At 39.6% G+C, this 15587-nt stretch overlaps 2 protein-coding genes across 2 annotated transcripts in view; one reads left to right on the top strand and one right to left on the bottom strand.

Annotated features, from left to right (window-relative positions):
* Positions 1–68: 68 nt before the first annotated feature.
* Rps27a (ribosomal protein S27a) lies at positions 69–2973 on the bottom strand. Its single transcript, XM_076832891.2, has 6 exons — positions 2896–2973; positions 2731–2795; positions 2283–2337; positions 1490–1575; positions 1165–1296; positions 69–532 (listed from the first exon to the last, which is right to left on the bottom strand). The coding sequence occupies exons 2-6, from the start codon at positions 2776–2778 to the stop codon at positions 383–385; spliced, it is 471 nt and encodes a 156-aa protein (XP_076689006.1). The 5' UTR covers positions 2779–2795; positions 2896–2973; the 3' UTR covers positions 69–382.
* A 337-nt stretch (positions 2974–3310) lies between these two features.
* The window catches only part of Clhc1 (clathrin heavy chain linker domain containing 1), a 41791-nt gene continuing 29514 nt past the window's right edge, over positions 3311–15587 (top strand). Inside the window, exon 1 of the mRNA XM_076833396.2 lies at positions 3311–3357. The gene's annotated coding sequence lies outside the window, so the exon portion shown is untranslated. The remainder of the gene's footprint in view (positions 3358–15587) is intronic.

The raw sequence follows: 15587 nt of genomic DNA, 5'->3' as shown, positions 1-15587 counted from the left end.
TAAGAGTGGCACCAACAAACCAATCCTCCCCAAATTGAGCTGGACGGGTAAAATATGACACCAACATGTACTGCTTGAAATATTTTTTTCTTTTGCCGTGAACATTAAATGTATTGCAAAGGGCAGATATCCTACCAACACGGGATGCATCTTTGAATTGAAAATTGGCTTATATTTAGACAGCTGATAAGGTTACTATGTAGTGAAAATATCAAGTAGTTGATCCAGAACCACTAGGTCAAATAATGTATCAACATTCACATGAAGAGGCATATCAAAGGATGATGGGACCATCAATTTGATGCTCAAAAAGTATTCTTTAAATCCGCAAAGAAATTCAACAATTAAATATTAGTTCATGTCTTTTATTATCTCAAATACATTACTTGTCTTCTGGTTTGTTGAAGCAGTAAGTCAGACAACACTTGCCACAATAGTGTCTGTCAAAGTGGCTGGCCATAAAAACTCCTGCACCACATTCATCTGAAGGACACTCACGACGAAGGCGGCTAATTTTGCCATTTTCATCCACCTGAAAAACACAAACTTGCTGTAAGATAATCTTAGAAAACATTTTGGTATTTGATTTCAATGACTCAAAAAAAGAATTTAACCTTTCTGGGCTGGGATTGTGGCTCAGTGGCAGAGCACTAACCTCGCACATATGAGGTGCTGGGTTTGATCCTCAGCACCACATAAAAAATAAAGGTATTGTGTCCATCTACAACTAAAAAAATTTTTAAAAAGTATTTAACTTTTTAACTCCACAATACTGATGGCTTTTGTGCTTATAAGCTTAAGTACTCTAATTATTACCAATACTACTATAATAAAAGTCATAGGACATTTGTACATTAAAATACAGCTTTGCTTACTGGTAGATGAAACTAAGTTCTGAATCCAGATCTTAAATTCAGAACCCCATGGAATAAGCAACTAGGGCGGAACTCCACTATATAAGCACAATCAACTACCAAGCAGAAGACTTCAAAAATTGAGCTTTTCATTTTCAGAATACCTTATTTAAACCAAATGTAGGCTCATTTAGACATAAGTATATTTAATTCCAATTATTTCATAAGAAAAATGCCAACAAGTTACTGTGAAAACAGTTTACAAATAAACAAGTTTTCTGATATTCTACTCCACGTAAAACTGGCTCACCTTATAATATTTCAGGACAGCCAACTTAACCTTCTTTCTCTTATGCTTATTCTTCTTGGGAGTGGTGTAAGACTTCTTCTTCCTTTTCTTAGCACCACCACGAAGCCTCAGCACAAGATGAAGGGTGGACTCCTGTAAACACAGGATGAAACATTTTTATGCTACATTAAGGACAATATCAGGCATCTGCTAATCAATGTGAGAAATGGTAATAGCGCTTCTCAAATGTTAGTGTAAGAATCACCTGAGAATCTACTGCCAAACTACTGCTTTTTATTTGTATGTGCCCAAATTTTTAAGGGGCCCCTCTTTTCCCAAAACAAACCTTCTGAATGTTGTAGTCAGACAAAGTACGTCCATCTTCCAGTTGCTTACCAGCAAAGATCAGTCTTTGCTGATCAGGAGGAATTCCTAATGCAGAAAACAAAACCTCTCAGTTTAGTTAGCAGTAAAAAGGTATACATGCTCCAGATTTGCAAAATAATCCAGACTCAAATATTTGCTATTTATTTCTGTCACTAAGTCCTTACAGAGCTACACACAATTCTGAAGGTTTACATGTTAGCAAATTTAACCTGTCAATACAAGAATCATTTTATATATCAGAACACAATTAACGCTGGGTTGGGGATGTGGCTCAAGCGGTAGCGCGCTCGCCTGGCATGCGTGCGGCCCCCGATCGATCCTCAGCACCACATACAAAGATGTTGTGTCCGCGGAAAACTAAAAAATAAATATTAAAATCCATTCTCTCTCTCTCTAAAAAAAAAAAAATTAACGCTGGGCACAGGTGGCCATGCCTGTAATCCCAGTGGCTCAGAAGACTGAAGCAGGAGGATCACATGTTCAAGGCCGGCCTGAGGAACTTAGCAAGGACATGAGCAACTTAGTGAGACCCATTTCAAGAAACCAACCTCATTGAAATTCACACATGGAAAATGTTCTACAGAGCTTCCAATCTAAGTAACCTGAGTCCATGCTCATAAATATTTGTTATTTAATTCCATTAGTACTTTGTCAATCAGACCTCTTCCCCCCAAGAACAGATACATTAAAGGCTTAACAGGTAGGCTGTGTATGTACAAGTTAATTTTCGTGAACTTCAAAATATTACTTGCCTTCCTTATCCTGGATCTTGGCTTTTACATTTTCTATAGTGTCCGAGGGTTCAACCTATGAGTTTTAAAATCCAAGTATATTGGTTACACTAGAACGAACATTGACTTAATTCAATCGACAGTTTCCACGGAACAGAACTCAATAAAGCCGACCCGGTGGGCAATCTCCAATGGACGCTACAGATGAGTTCCCCAGGGTGGCCGGCGGATGCTGGGCCACAACGCGCCCGCCTAGCGACAAGCGTCTCCTTCCTCACCTCAGGCTGGCCAGAGCCACGCGAGAGGTGAGAGGCGCGGCCTTGCTCCGCAAACCACCCTCAATTCAGGGAGAGGTTTCGGAACTCAAATTCGGAGGCATGTCCTAAGGGTTGGAAAGCGGCGCGGGGCCCCCAATTACACCTCTCCACCTTATTCAGGCCTCGGTTTCCTCACACCACCTGGCCCGTACCTCGAGTGTAATAGTCTTCCCTGTAAGGGTTTTTACGAAAATCTGCATCTCGGCGGCGGTCCCACCTGAAGCCGAGAAAAAGGGAGACACAGGTTAGACCTGGGGATACGAGTTTAGGCGTTTCATAAGCCGGCGATTGGAGGCCGAAGCAGAGCACACACTCACCGCAGATGGCGGATCGGAAAGGAAGAGCGCGGCGCGGGCCCTGGGGTTTCCTGGCCGAAGGTCCCACCCCTTAGGCGACCACAGTAGATGCCTGGCCGCTGTCACAGCAGCTGTCTAACCTAGTGCCAGAATGGGTCGCGAGACTTCTTTCCTCCTTTCTCTAAGTCTGAGCTTATTTCTCATGTTAGCTTTCAGAATGTTATTAAAATGCTAGATTTTAATAACTTAAAGATGTTTTAAGAAGACTTTTCGCAGGCCGTCGAGGTGGCTAAGAGGGTCTTTCAAAGTGGCTAATGAGATTGGAGAAAAGGGAAGTAATGGAAGTGTATTCTGGGAATTGTAGTTTTCCACTGCTTTCCTCTGGTCAGAACTACTTGTCCCAAGATGCAGTTCCACACCCCAGGCTCCCTAGTTACAGTCACTAAGCACTCACTGGAGTCGGGCTAGGAGAAAGGGATTCAGGTAAGTATCCGAGAGGAAGTAAAGCAGAGTAATGGTTTCTGGGAGGGTGGGACTGTGCCTAAAGTAACTAGAAGGAAAGGCTTAAGAGGCGGGAAAGGGGTGTGAGCATGAAAACATCCTTCTTGCTCTTACTGAGTCGCAGAGGGAGGGAGGGAGAATTAGGCGTAGCCTTTCAGACCTCCAGGGAAAGGGGCAAATCGGAATGTAGATGAAATCTTCAAAAATGGGGCATCAGCCCTTCTGTAGCCTACTTCCTACCCCCAAGTCTCCTCGCTGGGGGAAGGCTCTGGGCCGGTTATGTCACTCCTTGGTGTGAAAGGATTTAATATGTCGAAAGTTTCTGGAGTTTTACAAATGTAAGAATGGAGTCTTATGCAAAAGAAACGTTCAAATGGTTAGTTGTAGAATTTACAAGTTTGGACGTGGAGAGCATTGGCCAAGGTCCTCATAGGAAAATTTGGGAGTGTGTATAGCAAGTTAGGCTTTTTCTCTACAAACCACAGAATCTTTTCTAATAAATATTCATATTCATTCTCTCTCTCTTTTATATTCATATATATGGTTGTAAATAGACATAATACCTGAAAGAACAATCAAGGCTTGCCTGGGAGAAAAAATGCCGGTTTATTGAGGCAGCTCTGCATATTTATAGAGCTGGGAGTGGTTTGACAGTTGAAACTATTTAATGGTTTTTTTGGCAGCTGGCTTGGGGTGCATTCTAATTGGTAGGTAAGGATCAGGTGAGCCAGCAGGGTCACCATTGGACAGTAGGATCATGTGAGCCAGCAGGGCTCACCATTGGATGGCAGGATCATGTGAGCCAGCATGGCTAACCATTGGAGGGCTCTTCTTGGGGAATGGGGAAGTTAGTCTTTGGAGTCTGGAGGACTCCCAACAATACCTTTCTTTTTTTCTTTCTTTATGTGATGCTGGGATGGAACCCTGTGCCTCAGCATGCTAGGCAAGCGCTCTGCCACTAAGCCCAGCCTGTACTATTAATGTCATCTTTTTTTTTTTTTTTTTTAAACTAGGGATTGAACCCAGGGTTGCTTTACCACTGAGCTACATCCCCAGCCCTTTTTAAAATTTTTTTATTGTGAGTCAGGGTTTAAGTTTCCTAGGCTGGCCTGGAACTTTGGATTCTTTTGCCTCAGCTGGGACTACCAGGGGCATGACATTGTGTCAAGCTTTAAGAATTTTTTTCAGGGGCTGGGGATGTGGCTCAAGTGGTAGCGCGCTCGCCTGGTGTGCGTGCGGCTCCGGGTTCAATCCTCAGCACCACACACAAACAAGGATGTTGTGTCTGCCGAAAACTAAAAATAAATAAATATTTAAAATTCTCTCTCTAAAAAAAAAAAAAAAAAAAAGAAAAGAAAAGAAATTTTTTCAGTACTCAGACTCCCTACTTAGGGTCTTGTCCATAGTGTTGGACAAACACTCTACCACTGAGCTACACCCCCAGGCTTTTTTAGTCTGTATCACTAAGTTCTAAGAGTGGCATCTTCCTTCCTCTTTATGTCTTATCTCTTTATCTCCCCATCCCAAATTTGTACTTCCTGTATTTTCTCCTACAAGAGTTCCTTACCAAACTGGTTACTTATCTCCACTCTTTTCCCCTTTTTAACCCACATCTGTACCCTCAAAAATATTCATTCTAGAAAGTAAAAATGATTGTCATTGCTTTACTTCAAATGGGTCACCTTCCCTATAAAATCCAAATTCCTGAGTATGATATCAGCCTCTGCCTTTTTTACAATCTTATCTGCTAAACCCATCCCTCCCTTCACATTTTAGTAACATTGAATTGATTGAAGTTACTGACTTACGCTGTCTAATGGCTTTGGCACTTGTGAAGAACTCATTCTTTTCTTCTTCCTGGAATATTCCTCATCTATAGTTTACCAACTAGTCTCCACTTTTATGACAGAACTCTCAAAGACTTGTTTATACTCAATATCTTCAGTTTTTCTCTTCATTGTTGCTTCTGTCCGGCTTTTGCCCCACCATTCTGGTGGAGTAGCTCTTGTAATAGGCACTTACGTATTCCATGTTGCTAAGCTAGACATTTTATCTTCTTTGATGTGAGCAACATTTGACACAGTTGATCACTTCCTCTATCTTTAAAACATTTTCTTCACCTGACTTCAGGGTATCTCTTAACACTTTTACTGTACTAAAAGCTCTTTTCCAGGGTCTTATTTTTAACCCATGAGACCTCTTTTAATCCATGAGACCTCTAGACTTAGAGCAACCCAGTCTATAAATCTCTCCTTTATTTATATTTCCCAAGTTATCTCATTCTAATAACTTTTGAATACCATTTATATGCAGAAGACTCATAAACTGTCACTCAGACCATTTCCCAGAGCTTCTGATTCACATATCTAGACATGTATTCAGCCTCTGTAAAAGACAAGTCACAGACTCCTGATCTCAGGAAATTGCACTTCCCATCTCTATATATGGCAGTTCTCATTTTCCCATTTACTAAGGCCAGAAATTGTATGATCATCCCTGACTGCTCTTTTATACCCCACATTTAATCTGTAAGGAAATCTTGGCTTTGTTTTCAGTATATGTACAGAATACTTGTAAAAATACTTCTAGCTTTGACTCTTTTATCCCAATTATCTATTCTTCACAGAGCAGCCCCAGAAATTTAAATGAAAGTCAGCTGTCATTTTTAATTTAAAATGTAAATCAGCTGCCATTCTTTTGTTTTCTATCTCACCCAGAGCAAAGTCTAAATTCCTAAAAGTGAGACTGTTGCTCCAGCACAGGAACAAGTGAAGGCCACAATCCAGCTCAGTATTCCTCTTGCCAAAACTGCCCGAGAAAGGGGCACCAAATCAACTGGTAGTAGTCCTGTCTTCATGCCCTGTATCCTGCAAGATATGACAGCTACCTCAGACCTTAACTCTTCTCTCCCTTTCTCTCTTTAAGTCCCACAGGCCTTCTTGTTCCTTAAATAAACTGTCCCACCTTGAGACCTTTGGATTTACTATTCTGTGCCTCAACCACTTCTAGGAATCTGCATGACATGTGCCGCAGTCTGGCTGGGCACAATTCAGGAGCCACTTGTCAAAAGAAATGAACTTTATTTTACAACCACATACGCCAAACAAAACAGCTCCTCAGGAAAACCTTCAGAGCCCAACTGCCACCACCGGCTTCCCACAAGCCTCTCAACCTTCCCCACTCCTCCTGCTCTTGAGGCCAATTGGCTGGGTTGCGTGGGCGGAGCCAAAAAAAGTCCCCCAATGAGCAGCTCCATGGTCTGAAAAGGCGGGGAAACAGCCCAATGAGCATCACCGCAGAGGAGCCAATCAGTTGGCAGCTAGAAGTTGCTGGGGCCGCTGTGAGCCAATCATCAGCTGGGCTGGGGCCCCTTCGGCTGTGGCTCTCAACATCTCCCCCTCTCTATTTAAACAACAAGCATGTGGCTTAGGGACTGTGCCTGCCTTAGGTTGTCCAATAGTACATATGGTTCTTACCCATTATCAGATGAGCTGACCTCAAGGCGTCAGCCTCCTGTCTTAGGTTGGTACCATTGCAATTGGATCTTACCTGTCACTGACTACCGGTCCAGTGTACAGCCACACCTGTGGATAGGTCTTTGTATCAGCGGGGTATGTGTGTGTGTGTGTGTGTGTGTGAGGTTCTTTGCCTCACCTCTGTTGGTCCCCAAATTTTAGCTGAACGACCATGACAAGCAGAAGGGAGGAAAATACACCAAGCCAATTGACGGTTCCTTTGGGAAAAATTGTACCACTGATGACATCGTCAGCAAAAATACCCCAACACTACCACAAGTCGCTGCACCAACAGATAGTTCACAATGCATACAAGTGAGTTCACAATGCATACCAGTGATACATAGTCCAGGCAAGTTTTGCAAGCAGTTCAGTGATGGCTATTGAAGAAACTGTAGAATGGTTTTATTTTTGTCTTCACCGGCACTGGGATAAAGATAGGAATTCTGGCAATAATGGCTAAAGAAAAAATTATATAACATTCCAGAAGGCACTAAAAGAAAACAATTTTCTTTCTTTTTTTTTTTTTAGAAAACAATTTTCTTAACAATGTACCTTATCTTCAATAGAATTATTAAATATAATGAAAAGGAAAGGTGAAAATAAACAAACAGATCTGTTTACCTCCTTTTTTGTTCATATATTAAAACAATCCTCAACAGCTGTTTACCCAATTTAAATTAAACCATTTGAATCATGTGAAAAAAAAATATTTGGATCCATTTTTTCATGAGCGCTCATCATATATGATATATGGACATACGTACATTCAAACATATAACACAAAACACAAGTGTGCACACATAATATAATACAACACATAACATAATAGTAAAGGCCTTATAACTTTTTACAGGTGAAATCTCCATTGCAATGTTTAAAAACTCTATAGTCAAAAAAATAGAACTGATCAGCAAAACAATAACCTAGGTCTGTATGAGCTTAAAAAACAAAATAGAACTTCATGATATGGGAAAGGGCAGTAACAAAATAGATATTGAAAAAAGCATCCTGGTTCTGTCGCAGATGTAAGAATAGCCAAACTGGAGTTTTGGATATCAGTTGTTATGGATTTGAGCCAAATCATCTTCTTTTTGGTCTGTAGAAATCGCTTTAGTTAATCTTTCTGGAATCCAAATCGGCTGCTGTTCTCCCTGTGGAAACACATAAACAGACCCCCGACTCCAGACAATTACTGGGTCAGGACCTTTCCATTGTCCTGTTAGAATATCCTTCCAAAGTACCTTGGGCTTATGTACATTTTTTGGACACATATGCCTTTCCGCAGCACTAAGCCCTGATGAATCCAAATTTAAAAAGTTTAGAGTAAAAAGGGTTATTTTAAGTTTATCTTTGGGGAATATATATCCCTTCCCAACTCCTTCTTTTTGCTTTAATAAGTACATTTTAATAGTTTGATGAGCTCTTTCAACTATGCCTTGTCCCTGTGGAGTGTATGGGATTCCTGTTATATGAGTAATGCCAAATGTTGAGCAAAATTGTTTAAAAGAGGTAGAAGTATAACCAGGGGCATTATCTGTTTGTAACTGTTTTGGAACGCCCACCGTGGCAAAATTTTGTAAGCAATGAGCTATAACATCTTTAGTTTTTTCTCCAGCATGAAAGGAGCCCATCAAAAATCCAGAAGAAGTATCAACTGTAACATGCAAATATTTTAATTTTCCAAATTCTGGCAAGTGTGTGACGTCCATCTGCCAAATATGGTTAGGTATCAATCCTCTAAGATTGACTCCAAGATTAACTTGTGGTAAAAAGGTCACACAATTTTGACATTGTTTTATTATTTGTCTAGCTTGTTCCTTAGTTATTTTAAAATGCTTTTGTAAAGTATTAGCATTGACATGGAACTTTTTATGAAAATTTGTAGCTTCTTCTAGTGTAGAGAAAATATATATGTCATGTGTAATTTTATCTGCTAAATCATTGCCCAAACTAAGGGCTCCAGGCAATATGTGCCCTGATATGTCCTATAAAGAATGGATCTTTTCTGTCCCAGATTAGACTTTGTATAGTGGAAAGCAAAGAGAAAACAGTAGAGGAAGGGGAAATCCTACCAGCATCTTCAAGGGATACTATAGCATTAAACTATATACTGACTATCGGAAAATAAATTAAATACAGAATCTTTAAACATCACAAAAGCTTGTAAAACTGCATTAAGCTCTACCTTTTGAGCTGATTGTTTGGGTACTAAAAATGTAAAAGTTTGATCAGGTGTAACTATTGCTGCTGTACCATTATTTGATCCATCATTGAATATATCTGGAGCATTCATAATAGGTATTTTTCTTGTCATTTTTGGAAAAATTACAGGATGAAATGACCAAAAAGACAATAAAGGATTAGATGGTAAGTGGTTATCAAATGAAACATTAGATTTGCACATGATATTGCCCAAGTATTTAACTCATTAGCTAACTCATCAATTTGATTCATAGTATATGGAGTAATAATTTTATTGGGAGAAATTCCAAACACTCCCTTTGCTGCTTTTATTCCTTTGAGTATTAATTGTCCTACAGCCTCAGGATACCTAGTAAGAATAGTGTTAGGAGAATAAGATAAATGTATCCATAATAATGGACCTTCTTGCCAAAATACTCCTGTAGGAATATTTTTTGTTGGTAGTACAATAAATAATAAAGGCAAACTTATATCAATTCTATCCAAATGCATATTTTCTATATATGTTTCAATGATTTTTAATGTCTTTCTTGCTTCAGGCGTTAACATTCGGGGTGAATTTGGATCTGATGGACCTTTTAGGATATCAAATAAAGGTCCCAACTCTCCTGTTGGTATACCTAGATAAGGCCTTATCCAATTTATGTCTCCTAGTAACTTTTGAAAGTCATTAATTGATTTGAGTTGATCTACTCGTATTTGAATTTTTGGTGGACGGACCATGGTTGAGGATAATAGAACTCCTAAGTAATTAATTGGAAAATTTAATTGTACTTTATCTATTGCTATCTCTAGATTATAATTTTTTAATAAGTTTGTAAGTGTGGCATAACATTCTAGCAATGTGTTTTTATCTTTGTGTGCTAATAATACACCATCCATATAGTGAAATATTTGTAGTTCAGGATTTTGATTTCTAAGTGGCTGGATTACTTTGTTAACATAAATTTGACACATAGTTGGGCTGTTAGCCATCCCTTGAGGGAGTACTTTCCATTCATATCTCTAATCAGGACCTTCATGATTCAGTGCAGGGATAGTAAATGCAAAATGTGGACTATTCTCAGGATGAATTGGAATTGAAAAAAAAAACAATCTTTAATATCTATAACTAAAACATACCAGGTTTTTGGCAAAGCAGACAATTGAGGAATCCCCAATTGAGCAGGTCCCATAATAACCATTTCATTATTAATGGCTCTTAAATCTTGCAGTAATCTCCATTTACCAGATTTCTTTTTGATGACAAAAATGGGAGTATTATGGGGAGATACAGAAGGTTGTATATGTCCTTCCGCTAATTGTTGTTTGACCAGGTCATGGACTGCTTGTATCTTTTCTTTAATCAGGGGCCACTGAGGAACCCATACTGGTCTTTCTGATTTCCAAGTAATTTTTATTGTCTCAGTGGCCTTTTCTGAAAATCCAACCCATGTCTGTCTGTTCCTTGATCTATTTGTATTGGTGCTGCTATACCTTGTTCTTGTTTTTCTAATCTTTTTCCTTTCCTAAAACCTTGTTTAGCCATAATAGTGGGTGCATTTTGATTGATGTTATTTGTTAATGTCAAACCTAATTGATCTAGGACATCTCGTCCCCATAAATTTATGGGAAGATGATCCGATACATATGGCTGTATAGTTCCTTCACATCCTTCAGGATCCTTCCAATCTAATACCATTGCACTTCTATGGGGATTAGTCGCCACTCCTAGGCCTTGAAGCATTTGAGTGGCTTGTTGTAATGGCCAATGTTTTGGCCATTCTTGATGAGAGATGATGCTAAGGTCTGCACCTATATCCAGTAGCCCATTAAATTCATGTCCTTGAATATTTAGTTTTAGCATGGGACGAGAATCTAAATTTAAAGAAAGCATAGCCCAATCTACACCTGTGGAGCCTAATCCCTTGGAACTTCTTTCTACAGTACGACTGGAAAATTTATCATGTAGGCTGGGTATTATTAGTAACCATGCTATTCTATCTCCTGGTGAAATTACTGATATACCCTTTGGAGAACTGGCTATAATTTTTATTTCACCTTCATAATCGGGATCAATTACCCCAGGACTTATCATAAGTCCTTTTAGAGTAGAAGAACTGCGTCCCAATAATAAGCCTACTGTTCCTTTGGGAAGAGGTCCTTTTACCCCTGTGGGAATGATTTGAACTCCCATCTCTGGAGTTAGTATTGCTCTGGCGGAGGCGCAGATGTCCAACCCTGCGCTCCCTCTGGTTTGTCTGATGAGGGATCTGATGGACGATGTGTCCTGGGCACTACCCTGATGGGGTTGCTGGGTTCCTCCAGTGCTCCGTATATTTGTGGTTTTGGGCCCTGGAGCATTGGGCCCCCCTGTCCATTTTTTGGCAACGGAGCCCGATGCCTTTCTCCACGATATCGTGGATAAACACCTGATCCTTGTTCATTTTTTGATAATGGAGTACCCTCTATGGTGGTTTGAGAACGGCATTCATTAGCCCAATGTCTCCCTCTACGGCATCGTGGACAAATACCTGGTATTCTACTCCTTTGATACCTAGTTTTGTTAAACCCTCCTCCTATGGGGCAATTCCTTTTAAAATGTCCTGTTTGTTCACAATTGTAGCATGTTCTTGGCCTGGCATCTAAAGCCTGTTGTACTGCAGCTGCCATGACTTGCTCTTGTTCATTAATGTCTCTACATAATTTTATATATGTGTTTAAATCTTCATGTTTCCATGGTCTAATGACTTCTCTGCACCAACGATTCGCTTGCTCATAAGCCAGCTGTTTTATTAATGGCATTGCTTGTTCTGTATTCCCCAAAACTCTGGTAGCTGTTTGAATAAGCCTATCTACAAATTCAGCATAAGGTTCATTAGCTCTTTGTATTACCTTAGATAATTGACCTTGTAAACCTCCATGTCCTTGTAAAGTCTTCCATGCCTTAACTGCATCTACAGCAATTTGTGCATATACACCAGGATTATATGCAATTTGTTGCTGCTGATCCTCATAAGGTCCCTTTCCTAACAACATATCTAGATTTCTCTAAGGATAACCAGCTGCTGCATTTCGCCTAGCCGTCTCCTTGCAAAATTCCTCATTGGCAACCTTCCATAACAGGTATTGTCCTCCATTTAGCACAGCTTTACACATATTAGCCCAATCTGCTGGTGTCATGTTCAAGTTGTTAATGGATTCGACCATGCTTACAGTGAAGGGTGCTTGAGGACCATAGGTTGTTCCAGCCTCTTTTAGCTGCTTCACTGTTTTGAAATTTAAAGCATGGTGAATTCGCTGCCCTCCTGCCTCAAATACAAGGCATGTTAATATTTGAGATCCTGTCTCAGCATCCCAACTCTCAACTGCAGGGGTTGGGGGCCTCCCAGCATATGAAGGTGGTGCTGTTGGTTGGACACTTACACCCTCTGGTGATAGAAAGGTGTTAGTAGCAGTCTCCTGTTGTAACTTTTCCCCTGATGGCTTTTTCTGCTCTAAGCTTTCTTCCTCTATCTGACTAGCTCAAGAGACCTTCTCTTTTACTTGAATCTTTTCCTCTTTCTGACTAACTTGAGAAACCTTCTCTTTTACTTGAATCAATATGTCTTCTCCTTCCTCTACCTTTGTCTGAACTGAAGGCTTTGGACTAAGCAAACAAGATACCAACGTCCATAATGGCAATGTGCCAACTGGCAGAGTCCCTGGGCTTTTCTTTTCTATTCTTTTTAAATCTTCACCATGATGGTTCCATTGTGATATATTTAACAACTCCTCCTTAAAAAGCCATGGGCTACATTTTTGTATTATATCAACGTATGCCCTGAGTGCTCTTGATTTTACTGGGATGCCTCCTTCCTCTAACAATTTACTTAACACTCTTTCGGTTTGTTTTTTTACTAATTTCTGATCCCATATTTCTACTATAATACAACCCAACAAGATAACACCTAACAAAACTGAAACAGAGTGAAACAAAATTGGAACAACACAAAATCATTATAATAGCCTCCTGAAATGTCCATCCGTCCTTTCTCCCTATCTGTTCCTCAGTTGTGAGTGGTTTTTCTTCCATTTTACACATCTCCAGGGACAGGCAACTTAAAACAAAAGTGAAGCAAAACAAAAGAAGAATATTAAAATGGCTACCCATCCTCTCGCTCTGCCCTCAGGGACGAGCAGTTTACCTTATCACTTACCCTCAGTCGTTCCCCGTGCGAGCCACCAAATGCCACAGTCTGGCTGGGCACACTTCAGGAGCCACTTGTCAAAAGAAACGAACTTTATTTTAGAACCACATACGCCAAATAAAACAGCTCCTCAGGAAAACCTCCAGAGCCCAACTGCCACCACCGGCTTCCCACAAGCCTCTCAACCCACAGGCCTTCTTGTTCCTTAAATAAACTGTCCCACCTTGAGACCTTTGGATTTACTATTCTCTGCCTCAACCACTTCTAGGAATCTGCATGACATGTTTTCTGAAATGTCACCTAGTCAGTGAAGGTTTTCCTCTTTCTTGACCCTGTCTTACATAAAATAGCACCCTCCCAGCTTCTGTACTCTATCCCCCATACTGTCTTATTTTTCTTCATTCAATTTGCCGCATCTGTCATATATTTTCACTTATATTTTGTCTGTCTCTACTTGAATGTAGTTTTTGAGAGGTTAGGGATTTTGTTTTAGTCAGTTTGGTATCTCCAGTGCCTAGAATAATGACAGATACACGTAGATGCCCTCAGTATTTATTGAAGAAGTAAGTATAGCACAACTTAAGCATTACCCTATATTGTTCCACTGGATGTTCTCTACTTAATGTTCTCTCCTCTCTCACAGGTTAGTGAAATGCTCTGTGGGCATCTGTAGTCCAGTGTACTCTGCTCATTGCTTCACACTGCCTTCTTTGCTCTGTAGCAGTGGCTCATTTACTAGATCCAACAGACTTGATTGGGAATCCAGGTGACTTGTTTTTAATGTATCCCTAAGTGAATGAACCTGGGGATATAGCTCAGTTAGTATGAATTAACAAGTGAATGGCAATCTTAGTTGTTATATGTAATTCAGTGACATTTTGAATATGCTAAGGAATAAATAATTTAACTGTTTCCTGGTTTGAGGCCACCATAAGTCAGTTGTCTTCTGAGACAAGATTTTGTTTGCTTATTCAGCAAATATTTGTTGAATACCCACTCTTCGAGGGACTACTATGTACTGGAGTGCACATGGGTGGAGGAGGGGTAATGGGGATGAGAACATTTTGGTTCCAGATCTTGTCAAATTTAAGTCCTAATGGGAGAGGCAGAGAATATAAACAGAAACTCTATAAAACAGTGTAATAATTCTGTGACAAGGGAAGTGCATAGTACTATAGGAGAACAATGGCAATGGCACTGACCAAGTTTGAGGGAATTCGGGGCAGCTTTCCTGAAACCATATAGGCTGAGATCTGGAGAACAAGTGATGCAGTGTGTTTGTGTGTGTGTGTGTGTGTGTGAGAATTTTTTGGGGGAAAGGGGAAGATGAGTGTGAGATGAGAGTTTCAGGAAAGGAGAAATATACAAGATCCTAAGGTAAAAGGGCAAATTCATAGGGGTGAGGATAGAATGGTATGGGGAGAAGGACAAGAACATGAAAAGGGTAGATTTTATCAGAGAGAAAAAGAGTCATTGGTTCCTAAAGGGCATTAAAAGGTCAAGTAAAGGAATTTGAATTTTATCCTAAGGGTTATAGGAAGCCACTGGTATTCTGATTTGACCATCTGTTCCCTGGTGATTAAATCCATTCCTTCCTCCTTTGATTTTTATCTTTTACTATTTAAAATTACATTGTTGGGGCTGGGGATATAGCTCAGTTAGTAGAGTGCTTGCCTTGCATGCACAAGGCCCTGGGTTCAATCCCCAGCACTCCCCCCCACACACACAAAAAAAAAATCAAACAAACAAACAAACAAAAAAACATTGTTTTTAGTGTGTCTCCCCTACTACATCTTAAGTTCCAAGGAGCCAGTGGCGTTATCTTATTTATTGCTGAATTTCTAGCTGTGAAATATTATTTGGTGCTTAGTAGACAATAAATACTGGCTCAAGGAATGAATAAAAATTCACTTGATTTTTTTTCATTTAAGAAAACTGTTTATCCATTTATGGGTTATTACGTTGTTGTAGTTTACATTGACTTTTTGTTATCTAGTTCATCAGTATAAGATTAATTTGGTCTCTTAAACTTCAAAATTATTTTGGTTGTCTCTCCTTTTTTTTATGACCTATAGTTATGTAGGTTTTATAGTTATATAGTTTTTATAGTTATATAGAAAATAATAGATATGTTATTTCAGATAACCAGATGTTAATTTGATTGCCAAAACATCATAAAATTGGTTTAGACATTTATTCATTACAGCATTATTTATAATAGTGAAATTATCCAAAATTAGGGGGATGGTTAAACAAATTATAAAATATCATACTACGAAATACTTTGCAATCTTTAGAACTTATGTGTTGAAAACAACAAAAT

Source organism: Callospermophilus lateralis, chromosome 14 (genome assembly GCF_048772815.1).
Source record: "Callospermophilus lateralis isolate mCalLat2 chromosome 14, mCalLat2.hap1, whole genome shotgun sequence".
Classification (NCBI taxonomy): domain Eukaryota; kingdom Metazoa; phylum Chordata; class Mammalia; order Rodentia; family Sciuridae; genus Callospermophilus; species Callospermophilus lateralis.
This window is presented reverse-complemented; position numbering and strand designations above follow the sequence as displayed.

Coding starts and splice junctions, on each gene's coding strand:
- Rps27a (XM_076832891.2), bottom strand. CDS start 2,778: ATGCAGATTTTCGTAAAAACCCTTACAGGGAAGACTATTACACTCGAG. Junction 2,338..2,730: donor GGAAGACTATTACACTCGAG/GTACGGGCCAGG, acceptor TAAAACTCATAG/GTTGAACCCTCGGACACTAT. Junction 1,576..2,282: donor CAAGATCCAGGATAAGGAAG/GCAAGTAATATT, acceptor TTTCTGCATTAG/GAATTCCTCCTGATCAGCAA.